The 12,583-nt window shown below is 44.7% G+C and overlaps 2 protein-coding genes across 3 annotated transcripts in view; both read left to right on the top strand.

Annotated features, from left to right (window-relative positions):
* Positions 1 to 5,439: 5,439 nt before the first annotated feature.
* On the top strand, positions 5,440 to 12,263 carry LOC121532892. The gene is made up of 3 exons (XM_045205759.1): positions 5,440 to 5,615; positions 10,402 to 12,215; positions 12,250 to 12,263. The coding sequence occupies exons 2-3, from the start codon at positions 10,403 to 10,405 to the stop codon at positions 12,261 to 12,263; spliced, it is 1,827 nt and encodes a 608-aa protein (XP_045061694.1). The 5' UTR covers positions 5,440 to 5,615; position 10,402.
* LOC121533313 (palladin) overlaps positions 12,218 to 12,583 on the top strand; it is an 89,152-nt gene continuing 88,786 nt past the window's right edge. For both annotated transcript variants that reach the window (XM_041839135.2, XM_041839134.2), the window contains exon 1: positions 12,218 to 12,441. In XM_041839135.2, the coding sequence (XP_041695069.2) occupies positions 12,263 to 12,441 (179 nt within the window). In that variant the 5' untranslated portion in view covers positions 12,218 to 12,262. The remainder of the gene's footprint in view (positions 12,442 to 12,583) is intronic.

The raw sequence follows: 12,583 nt of genomic DNA, 5'->3' as shown, positions 1-12,583 counted from the left end.
GAACCTGAAAGGACAAACTGAACTACTGTGCTGCTGCAGTGCAAAGATTGCCTCTTCCTATCTGGCTCACTGATCTTGCTGCTACATAGAGATAGATAGAGGACTATCTCTAAACGGTTCACCTGATATAGATTAAAATACCCTCAAATTAAAGCTGACAGTCTGCACTTTAACCTCATAGTCATCGTATAATTTCAAATCCAAAGTGCTGGAGTACAGAGCCAAAACAAAAAAAACAATGTCACTGTCCCAATACTTTTGGAGCTCACTGTATCTCATAAATGGCTGGCCATTTTGTGGATGTGGATTGTGGCCTCTTGGATGATTGGGACACCAACCCACCTAGAATCTAGTACAGGGGTGGCAAATAACTTTGTCTTGAGTGCCACATCGTGATTAAAAAAATTGAGTGGAGAGCCGCATATATTTTTTTCGGACCGATTTGTTTGTAAAAAGCAATTTGCGGGCCAGAAAAAGGGCAGTCATTTAAAATGTGTAGGTCAATTATAATTTCAACATACTTTCTATCTAGTTTAAGACATTGAAAAGTGGCCTTCATTGTTTTTTAACTCAAATTATATATATTTTTAACTCAAACCTACGGGGGCCCGATTGAATGGGCTCGCATGTTTGGAAGTTTGTATGTTTTCTTCCACCCCTGGTCTAGTAGTTCATCACTCAATGGGTGAGGTAAAGTTTTTTAATACAAGAAGAAATCTGAAGTAAGTGATAAATGGCCATAAGTGTTAACTGACAGGATGTAAGGTCTGTAAACTCTAGCTGAAAGGATGATCAGATTGGAAAAGCTCAATTTCTATTCTTGCCAGACCATGAGCGAGGCTATTCGAAGTCACCACCAATTAATGCAGTTATTTTTAAATGACACCCTCAACAAGGTACACTTAAGCTATTTCCATATATGAATTGGATAGTGTGAGTGCATGGGGCTTTGGAAAGATGAGTGGGGGGTTGGTTCTGGGGCAGTGAATGAAGGGTCGGTGCTGAAGGACAGTCAATGGTAAAGTGGTGTTGGGGTCAGTTGCTTGGCAGTGTGTGTGTAATTGTGTGTGAGGGGGGTTGATGGTTTGAGAGAGTTGTCCCAATGGACATTCCTCCCTGCCCTGTCACTAGCACTTAACTGTAATCAATAGATAGTTGGAGAACCGGAATAGCTCTGCGCTGTTAGGACCAACCGTCTGCGATAGCGGCCCACAAATAGACCAAGTGAGGCTGCAGAGCCAGAATGTGTCTGTGCCCTTTTAACCCAACCATGAGATGCGTCAGCCAACCACTTTTCCAAGCGAAGTGGGTAAATCGAGCTCAAGCAGAAAACTGGTTTACTACCAGTCACTTAGGCAGTGGCGGCTGGTGAAAAATATTCTCGGTGGGGCTGTGCCATACTTTTTTTTCCTGTAACCATCGCGATATATTTTAACACAAACTGCAGGACAGCAGTGCTCAGTGAAACATTCAGTAATTATTTAATGCCAATATTAAAAAGTTGAGGCATTCTTACACAAAAACATATTACACAAACCCAAGCCTTTCATTTGCATTTAAAGTGAACTTTTCACCATTGGTAGTAAACAGGCAACGCGAACAGGCATGCTGTCAGAACAGAGTGGAAAGTGGACAATAACATGAAATTATTATAAAGTTTATAGGAAATCTTACACTGTATGAAAGGATGTATAATATAGAAATGGATATCAAGTGGATGAACTCAAACCTTTGACTGGAAGAATAGCATACAGTATTTTATGATCATACTAAATGTGACTAATTGTTAATGTGCTCCAGAACTGCAACAATTAATTGATACAAAACAACATATATACAGTAATATTAGCAAAGACACTATTAAGACTTTCTAGAGTACCATATATAACTGGATTTTTTATGCTAAGGTCAACTATATACAAAGAAACATGCGGCCAGAGCTGCTCTGTGTGTGTGTGTCTGTCATCTTATTTGTACAGGAATTTTGCCCGTCTGTCCTTCTGAGTGGCAAACCTCTCAATGACCCTTTGATTAAAGTCAGGAATGTCCCTGACAAGTTTCTTCTCCATGGAGAGCATGGCCAGAGCGTTCAGGCGATCCTGTGTCATGCTGTTTCTCAGGAAGGTCTTGATCCTTTTCAGTGTAGAGAAGCACCTTTCTGACTCAGCAGTTGTCATGGGTGTGGTGATGAGGATCTTGAGGAGGCTGGCAGTCTCTGTGAAAGTGCTCTGAAGGTTGTTCTCCATGAAGAACTGGTACAGGGGCACTGCACCACTACAAGCCTTGAACTCACTGTTCTCATAGATGAGGGACAGTTTGGTTTTGAGCTTGGCCTTGTTCAACATGGGGTACGCCTCCACGGTTGTTTCAAGCGCTGTATCGGGGAACTTCACACTGTGTTGTGGGAACAACTCTCCGTGCAATAGTGTTGCGCTGATGAGGTGCTGGGTGAAGGAGAACCTCTCTTTGGCATGACTCAGGATGGTATCACATACCTGTAAAGATACATCATCAGCTTTAATTTGCAATTAAGCTATTTTGATGCAAGTGATCCTGACTGACACATGCCTATGTCCAACTCAAGTATATGATTACCAAGGTGCTGATTGTTCAGGGTTTTGGCTACATACTACCAGGCCTGAAAAAAGTTCTAGGTGGGAAACACTGACAATTACATCACAACTTACCTCTATAGCCAACCTCTGTTGTTCTCCTGGTCCCAGCATCCTCCGTCGCTTGATGGGCTGTTGCTGCTCGTCAGATGCGCTGTCCCCACACAAAGAGGGAATTGAGGCCCTGGGTCCAAAAATAAAGTTTAATTTGATAACTTGCAATCAGACTTCTTAACTCACTGTAATTCCCCCTCAACACACAACCAGTGACTTATATATATATATATAGACAGACAGACAGACAGACAGACAGACAGACAGTGTGTATATACACACAAACTATGTCTAGTAACTGCTTTTAACCTGTGATGTACATAATTAACTGATGTTATTACGTTTTAAAGCCTTTTTCTATTACATTTGTGAGAGGGATGCAACATAATTTTGTTCTGCTGTTCACTTAGCAATAAAGTTAATATTCAATAACAACTAGGCCTCTTCTAGAAATTGACCTGGTGGACACCTGAATAATTATTACAAACTGTGTAGTACTTTCCTGCATTATTATCAACGTCTGATTGTGTCTTCTCTTTCCTTTTAAAATACTAAAACAAATATAATTGTGACGGCTCTATGATAATCACTCACACAAGCACCAACTGGCAGTGGGTGGAAACGTCAGTCGTCTCGTCAGCTTGAATGGCGATAAAATCAGCACTCTTTACTTCCTCCAGGATGTAATCCTTAAGCATTGACAGCATACAGTCCAACAGCTCGTTCTGTATCGTCTTTGACGTGCCCTTAAAAACGGTAGCTGTCTTCAGGTGCTCCTCCAGCACACTGTCGAGGAGGCAACAAAATCCACTAAGCCCCGGAAAATGCCGGGGTTGTCTGAGGAGTCAGTCTCCTCGTGCCCACGCAAGGCCAACTCAAAAGCCCCACAGAACTTCACACAATCGATAATTTTGGATAGAATGTGCCTGTTTTTATCCACCTCCTCATTGTGTTTCCTCACCGCAATCCTGTGGCCGTCATCCAGCTGCGTAGCAATGTTCACCCTTCCTAATACAGCTAGCTTTACAGAGTTGTCCATGTGTGCCCTGGTGTTCTCATGTTTCTTTACCTTCTCTGACAGGTGCTTCATATCCCTCACTCCGGTACCTGTCCATGCTGAATCTGACCCCGTCGTTTTAAAAAGCAAGCACGGAAAGCAAAATAAAGCATTAGCATCAGTGCACCCAGCTAGCCAAGCCTTCCTGGTGTACCAGCTACGGGAGAAGCCGCGCATATACTGCTTCCCTTTCTCGCTAGCCTGCTGTCTGATTGAGAGGTCAGGTTGATCTGGGCCCAGCTCTTTCACCCGAACTTTCTCTGACAAAGTTCTCCTCTCAAACGGATCTTGGAGGAGAGATTTCACCGAGTTAGGGTTGGGTCTTGGAGGAGTAACGTTTGCGTTCGCCATTGTTGTCTAGTAAAAATGGCGTCACTGGACCCCGGTCCTTATTTTATCAGGGGGCGAGCTTGGGGCGGTAAAATAATCGCCCTCCTTGGATTCGATTTAAGATCGCTTATTGACTACATTTTATGTCATACATTCATATCTTAAATTAGCAATTGGCTTAACTGCTACGTAGACCCGCCTCCTCGGGGCACTTTCTGTATCGCCCAGAGCTGACGAGGCGTTTGACAGGCAGAGGAAAGGTTGCGAATATGATTTTCTATCATATCTTACACATATTACTGTGTGCATTCCATATTTCAAACACACAAATATTGACATACTGATGTTTTTATTATTATTATTATTATTATTTTTTATTTTTTTATTTTTTAAAATAATTTTATTTAAGGGGGCGGCGCCCTAGCGCCCCTCTATCGGCCAGCCGCCACTGCACTTAGGGTATAAAATTCCAAGGCATCAGTGAGACACAGCCTGAAGAGAGAGGCCAGAGAGTATTTCAAGGCTACTGGAGAGGATGGGGGCTCAGAGAAGGTAATGAACTTTGATCATAAGTTACCCTGGACCCCAACCTCCATTGTGCAGAAAACGCTCATACACTGAAGAGTCTAATACTAATAACACTGAAGAGTCTATACTAATAACACTGAAGAGTCTATACTAATAACACTGAAGAGTCTATACTAATAACACTGAAGAGTCTATACTAATAACACTGAAGAGTCTATACTAAAAACACTGAAGAGTCTATACTAATAACAGCTTGTTCAGAGGCTCAGTGGCAGGTCTCAGGTCGAGGAGTGAACTCAACTGGCCACAGTAGAGCAGAGTTACAGTTCAGAGAGAAGGGCTTCAGTTCCTACCCTAACCCAGCCTGTGACTGAGAGAACCTGAACTTCCTCCTTCCCCATATTTATCCCACTGGGCACACACTGGTTGAATCAACATTGTTTCCAAGTCATTTCAATGAAATTACATTGAACCAACGTGGAATAGACGTTGAATTGACACCTGTGCCCAGTGGGATGGTACTGACAGATGCATACTGTGCAGGTAGCAGAGTACATACATTTTTCATGTGTGGGTTTGATAGTGCAACATGGTAAGGTACAAAGTGAAAAGCCCCTCAGTTCCATGTGTCAGATGATGTGTGTATGTGTGAGTATTTTGTTCTGCGTGTTGAAGTACTGTATTTATTGTCATCAGTAGAAAACATTGTACCCCTGTGATATTCTCAAATGCCCCCCACCTCTCTCTCTCTGTCTCGCTCTCTCTCTCTCTCTTCTTCTTTCTCTCACCAGCATTCTGGCTGTGAAACCTGAGTCCGGGGCCAAATATAGCCAGACACAGTGAGCGGTCAGACGCTGGGACAGATGGGACAGCAGGCCATGCTAGAGGAACCACTCAAGTAGACCTCGACCCGCTCACAGTGCTCGCACTCACTGCCCGAAAAATACGCTTCTGTCTATGCTCACAAACATATCATCTTAATAGGAAACTGGAACTACTAGACTGGGACAATACCTTTGGACAAAAACTTGAAGGTAAGGCTGTCCTTTCTCATTTCTTGTTGACATTATTAGCAGAATGTCCTGGAGGCACTGTTGTTTCCTTTGTTTTATAATTTTGGATATTAGAAAAACGCTTAGAAAAATCTATAGCTATCAATATACTGTCAGTGTATGTGGGGATATTCACTTTTGCATTTGAGACACGGTTAGTGTCAGGACTGCAGGGAAAATATGGTTATTTTCACTAGATATTACAGTTACATTAAAGTACATTACAAAGTAAGTACTAAGTACATAGTTATTGAACAGATAGCAGAAATGACGTATTCTGTTCTATTCTGTAATTGACGGCAGTAGCCATTGACCTTTTGTCAATTCGTTTTAATATTTTGTAATATTCCCCATTCATAATTAGTCAATGTTGTATAGATAACGCATTTTTCACATGGAAAATAACAGGCTCTGAAGAGAACCCTGTCCCTTGTGCCTGACTGTGTATACATACACTACCGTTCAAAAGTTTGGGGTCACTTAGAAATGTCCTTGTTTTCGAAAGACAAGCTATTTTTTTGTCCATTAAAATAACATAAAATTGATCAGAAATACAGTGTAGACATTGTTAATGTTGTAAATGGATATTATAGCTGGAAACGGCTGATTTTTAATGGAATATCTACATAGGCGTACAGAGGCTCATTATCAGCAACCATCAGTCCTGTGTTCCAATGTCACGTTGTGTTTGCTAATCCAAGTTTATCATTTTATAAGGCTAATTGATCATTAGAAAACCCTTTTGCAATTATGTTAGCACAGCTGAAAACTTTTGTGCTGATTAAAGAAGCAATAAAAATGGCCTTCTTGAGACTAGTTGAGTATCTGGAGCATCAGCAATTGTGGGTTCGATTACAGGCTCAAAATGGCCAGAAACAAATAACTTTCTTCTGAAACTCGTCAGTCTATTCTTGTTCTGAGAAATGAAGGCTATTCCATGCGAGAAATTGCCAAGAAACGGAAGATCTCGTACAACGCTGTGTACTACTCCCTTCACAGAACAGCGCAAACTGGCTCTAACCAGAATAGAAAGAGGAGTGGGAGGCCCCGGTGCACAACTGAGCAAGAGGACAAATACATTAGAGCAGGGGTGTCAAACGTACGGCCCGCGGGCCGGATCAGGCCCGCAAACGGGTTTAATCCGGCCCGCGAGATGATTTCAAGAAAAATAAATAAATAAATAAAACCTTTTTTTTTTTTTTTTTTAAGTATAAAAATGCGCTGCAATTTTTCAATAAAATAAACTGCTGTTCCAATTGCGTCCACTGGATGGCGCAATAGCAATTGTGTTAAGCAAGCAAACTGTTTATACCGGGGCAGAGCAAGTAGGTCAAGCACGTGCAGCCAATGAGCTACTTTGTTTTGCCCGCGATATTTATTACGGCTTCTACTTTTAACATTATGTGCTTTGGCACCCTCATTGCCCCAATATGTCTCTGTCAAAAAAGAGAAAAGTGGACGCAGAGTGCAGAGTGTTCCAAGAAAAATGGTCATCCTATTTAATCACGGAATTGAATGGGAAAGCTGTATGTTTGGTGTGTTCAGAGCATGTTGCAGTGCTGAAAGAATATAACCTTCGTCGCCACTATGTGAGTCTTCATGCCGACAAATATGACAACTTTCAAGGACAGCGGAGAAGAGAGAAGGTGAATGAACCGTTTGCGGGTCTGAAGAAACAGCAGTCTGTGTTTACTCACAGCCGAGACATCAGTGACGCTGCAGTGAAAGCTAGCTACCTCATTGCTAATGAAATCGCAGTGGCTTCAAAACCATTTAGTGAGGGTGAATTTGTAAAAACATGCATGACGAAGGCAGCTGAAAAGCGGCAGGCTTTTGCAAATATCAGCCTGACAAGAAACACAGTTGCAGACAGGATTTCCGATCTTTCAGTGGATTTGGACAGCCAGTTGAAGCAAAAAGTAAAGTCATTTATTGCGTTTTCGGTTGCAATTGATGAAAGCACAGACATTACAGATGTTGCACAACTGGCCATTTTTTCATCCGCGGAGTTGATGACACATTGACCGTCACCGAGGAGTTCGTGGAGTTGGTGCCGATGACAGATACAACGACAGCAGCTGATATTTTTACCGCACTCGTCGGGCGCGCTGGACAGGGTCGGAGTGGACTGGTCCCGCGCTGTCAGCCTGGCTACAGATGGTGCGCCCTCAATGATCGGGAAAAAAGCAGGCGTTGTGACAAAGTTCAGAGAGAAAGTGCAATCTGCAAATGGAGGACGTGATTTTTGACTTTTCACTGTATTTTGCACCAGGAGGCTTTGTGTTGCAAGTCATTAAAGATGGATAACGTCATGAAGGTGGTCATCCAAACTGTTAATTTCATCCGATCCAGAAGCCTGAATCACCGTCAGTTTGACAGCCTTCTCAGAGAGAAAGACCACATCTATGGCCTGCCATACCACACTGAGGTAAGATGGTTAAGCCGAGGTGCTGTGCTGAGGCGTTTCTTTGATTTACGAGAAGAAATTGAACAGTTCATGGAAGAAAAGGGCAAACCAGTGTTAGAATTTCATTCCGCAGAATGGATGCCGGACCTTGCATTTATGGTGGATGTTACAGAGCACCTGAATAACTTGAACAAACAGCTGCAAGGGCGCAACAAAGTTGTCACGCAGTATTATGACAGCATACGTTCTTTCAAGTTGAAGCTGTCATTGTGGGAGACGCAACTTGCCGGTGGTGATGCAGCTCACTTCCCCTGTCTGAAAAATGTGTGCGCGTCCCAACATGTGGCAGACATGAAGCGGTTCAAAGATAAAATAACTGGACTGTTACGGGAGTTTGAGCAATGCTTTCAGATTTATGTTTATATGTTTTTATGTTGATGTGCTATTGTTTTTAATTGATTTAATTTTATTTGTATATTTAACCTATTCTTGACTCTGTGGTTCTTGCACTTGTTTGGGGAACAGGATTTCATTATTTTTATCTACATTTCTGCCTGAGAAATGACACCCTGATATAGTTCTGTGATCTGTGAAACAGTTCTGTTAATCACTGAGGCATTGTGTGTTTGTGTGTTCTTTTTCTTTAGAATTTTCAAATAAACTTGACGTGTTTTATGATTAATAGTGATGTTGTGCTTGTACTATTTTGGACACACTGTCCTCAGGCTCCAGCTTTATGTTGTATGTTGATCGTATTAAAACAAAGAAAACAATCTGAAGTTGTTGTTTTTAAGTTATATATACCATGATTTTTCCGGTCCGGCCCACTTGGGAATAGATTTTCCTCCATGTGGCCCCTGAGCTAAAATGAGTTTGACACCCCTGCATTAGAGTGTCTAGTTTGAGAAACAGACGCCTCACAGGTCCTCAACTGGCAGCTTCATTAAATAGTACCCGCAAAACACCAGTCTCAACGTCAACAGTGAAGAGGCGACTCCGGGATGCTGACCTTCTAGGCAGAGTTTCAAAGAAAAATATATATCTCAGACTGCCCATCTTAATCTTAATCAACTCTGCCTAGAAGGTCAGCATCCCAGAGTTGCCTCTTCACTGTGCACCGGGGCCTCCCACTCCTCTTTCTATTCTGGTTAAAGTCAGTTTGTGCTGTTCTGTGAAGGGAGTAATACACAGTGTTGTACGAGATCTTCAGTTTTTTGGCAATTTCTCACATGGAATAGCCTTCATTTCTCAGAACAAGAATAGACTGACGAGTTTCAGAAGAAAGAACCCACAATTGCTGATGCTCCAGATACTCAACTAGTCTCAAGAAGGCCAGTTTTATTGCTTCTTTAATCAGCACAAAAGTTTTAAACTGTGATAACATAATTGCAAAAGGGTTTTCTAATGATCAATTAGCCTTTTAAAATGATAAACTTGGATTAGCAAACACAACGTGCCATTGGAACACAGGACTGATGGTTGCTGATAATGGGCCTCTGTACGCCTATGTAGATATTCCATAAAAAATCTGCCGTTTCCAGCTACAATATCCATTTACAACATTAACAATGTATTTCTGATAAGTTTGATGTTATTTGAATGGACAAAAAAATAATAATTTCTTTCGAAAACAAGGACATTTCTAAGTGACCCCAAACTTTTGAACGGTAGTGTATGTTCCAAAGTGCATTCTACATATGCATATACACGCTTCTACTTTCATCTGACGTGTGTTCCAGACCACCTGTTTAGGAAGTGACAGAGCTATGCTTGAGCTATTGATCACTGTCAGTGGAGAGTTTCATAAATGTGTGGTATGACCAAAACAAACACTTTCCCTCTGTGAAGGTGCGCACACATGTGTTTGTGTGACTGCCGCTGTAGTTGATCTAGTCTTTTGCAGTGTATGGACAATACAACTCTAATTATAACATAATTATCATGGTTACAACTTTGATTGTTTTATGCTTGTAGTAAATTGTTGCTGAGACAGAGAAAGAGAGAGAGAGAAAGAGAGAGAGAGAAAGAGAGAGAGAGAGAGAGAGAGAGAAGAATAAGGAAGCGAGAGGAGAGTGAGGGAAATAGACAATTAGGGAGAGAATAGAGGGAGGGATGGTGACAAATGCCAGTCTTGCACACCTTGACCTCCTGAAAGCCTTTGTTAATACCCACCAGCTGTGCCCAAAGAATGCCAGCCTAAATCATCCTCAACTGTAGGTTGAGGAGGGAGGGTGTGTTTCTGTTCACTGTGAGGGCTGTTTTTATTTATTCAGATGACTATGTGTATGTTGTTTATAATTAGTGTCTTGCTGTATCTACTGTGTTAACTGAATGTCATATGTGTGTGTGTGTGTGTTTCAGGATGCAGGACGGGAGCTGGAATCAGTCCCTACCCCTCTCTCTGCTTATGAAGGATGGGGGCGGGGTACTAGAGAGAGACGGGGGGGTGTTCTCGGAGGCGTCGTCTGATGGGGATCTGTACCTGGACTCTATGGCGGATCTGGACGCCGGAGTCGGGGACTTTTCAGACCTTACCGCCTTCCTCAGCCAAGACGAAATCAACCGCAGCCTGGACCTGGCTCGGGAGGCCTTCAGTGACGCCGAAGACCAGGGAGGTCCTGTCTCCCCTATTCCTAGAACCCAGGAGCCGGCTCTCTACTTCCCCTCCCCCCTCAACACCACAGAATACCTGACCAGAAGCCCCAGTTTCCCCCACCAGTCCAAAGCCCCCTCCCCAGATGACAGCCACTCAGTCAAAGTCACCTCCAGCCAGAGTTTCCACCTCAGCAGGCCCATACAGGCCACATGCGAAGCCACTGCCTTGCCTGAGAAGTTTGTCTGCCACAAGAACATCACCCCAGTCTACAAGCAGGACAAGCCCCGACTGGTCCATGAGGGCTTGGAGCTGAATGAACGGGCTGCCTCTGCCACTGAGTTCTGTAGCCGTGCTGCCACCTTCATCGAGGAGCTGTCCTCCATCTTTAAAGGCTCCTCCCGGCTGGAGCAAAAGGGGGAGGAAGACTCCTCCTCTCCCGACAGCGGGTACCTGTCTCCTAAGAGCCACTGGCTGCCCCCCCAAGGCTCTGCCTCTGTTCCCTCACAGCCTCTCAGCCAACAGGGGGCACCACAGCAGGGCGAGCCAGGCCTGGGTACCCAGCCAGCAAGCATGATGGGCGGAATGGGTGTGATGGGTGTCCCTCCTCTGAGTGTGACGGGGGAGCCAGTTGTCTCTGGTTTGATGAGTGTGAATGAATTGATGGGGGAGCAGCACAGTGGAGCCCAGTTGATGGGGGAGCAGTACAGTGGAGCCCAGTTGATGGGGATGCAGCACAATGGAGCCCAGTTGATGGGGGAGCAACACAGTGGAGCCCAGTTGATGGCGAAGCAGCAGCACAGTGGAGCCCAGTTGATGGGGGAGCAGCACAGTGGAGCCCTGTTGATGGGGGAGCAGATGCACAGTGGAGCCCAGTTGATGGGGAAGCAGCAGCACAGTGGAGCCCAGTTGATAGGGAAGCAGCAGCACAGTGGAGCCCAGTTGATAAGGAAGCTGCAGCACAGTGGAGCCCAGTTGATGGGGGAGCAGCACAGTGGAGCCCAGTTGATGGGGGAGCAGCAGCACAGTGGAGCCCAGTTGATGGGGAAGCAGCAGCACAGTGGGGCCCAGTTGATAGGGAAGCAGCAGCACAGTGCAGACCAGTTGATAGGGAAGCCGCAGCACAGTGGAGCCCAATTGATGGGGGAGCAGCACAGTGGAGCCCAGTTGATAGGGAAGCAGCATAATTGTGGAGCCCAGTTGATGGGGGAGGAGCACAGTGGAGCCCAGTTGATAGGGAAGCTGCAGCACAGTGGAGCCCAGTTGATAAGAAAGCAACAGCACAGTGGAGCCCAGTTGATAGGGAAGCAGCAGCACAGTGGAGCCCAGTTGATAGGGAAGCAGCAGCACAGTGGAGCCCAGTTGATAGGGAAGCAGCAGCACAGTGGAGCCCAGTTGATAGGGAAGCCGCAGCACAGTGGAGCCCAGTTGATGGGGGAGCAGCAGCACAGTGGAGCCCAGTTGATAGGGAAGCAGCAGCACAGTGGAGCCCAGTTGATGGGGGAGCAGCAGCACAGTGGAGCCCAGTTGATAGGGAAGCAGCAGCACAGTGGAGCCCAGTTGATAGGGAAGCAGCAGCACAGTGGAGCCCAGTTGATAGGGAAGCCGCAGCACAGTGGAGCCCAGTTGATGGGGGAGCAGCACAGTGGAGCCCAGTTGATGGGGGAGCAGCACAGTGGAGCCCAGAGCGTTGCTGGAGACCTGTCACTGCCACATTTCACCCAGAGGCTGAAGAGCCAGGAGGTGGCAGAGGGACACCCCATCCGACTGGAGTGCAGGGTAGCAGGAAACCCTCAGCCGCTGGTCAGGTAAGGAGAATGGTGCTTGGTGGAAGTCTGCTTTGGTTGTGATCATATTGGTGATGAGTATCAGTAGAATGAGACAGTTAACACCAGTGGTAGAGCACAAGAGTTGGTTCATTCATTGTGTGCATTATCAGTATAGTAAATA

The sequence above is a fragment of the Coregonus clupeaformis genome, chromosome 20 (assembly GCF_020615455.1).
Source record: "Coregonus clupeaformis isolate EN_2021a chromosome 20, ASM2061545v1, whole genome shotgun sequence".
Classification (NCBI taxonomy): domain Eukaryota; kingdom Metazoa; phylum Chordata; class Actinopteri; order Salmoniformes; family Salmonidae; genus Coregonus; species Coregonus clupeaformis.
The sequence above is the reverse complement of the archived record's forward strand: the minus strand, read 5'-3'. Positions and strand labels throughout refer to the sequence as shown.

What these genes read in the sequence shown, in the direction of transcription:
- LOC121532892 (XM_045205759.1), top strand. Translation starts at nt 10,403, where the DNA reads ATGCAGGACGGGAGCTGGAATCAGTCCCTACCCCTCTCTCTGCTTATG.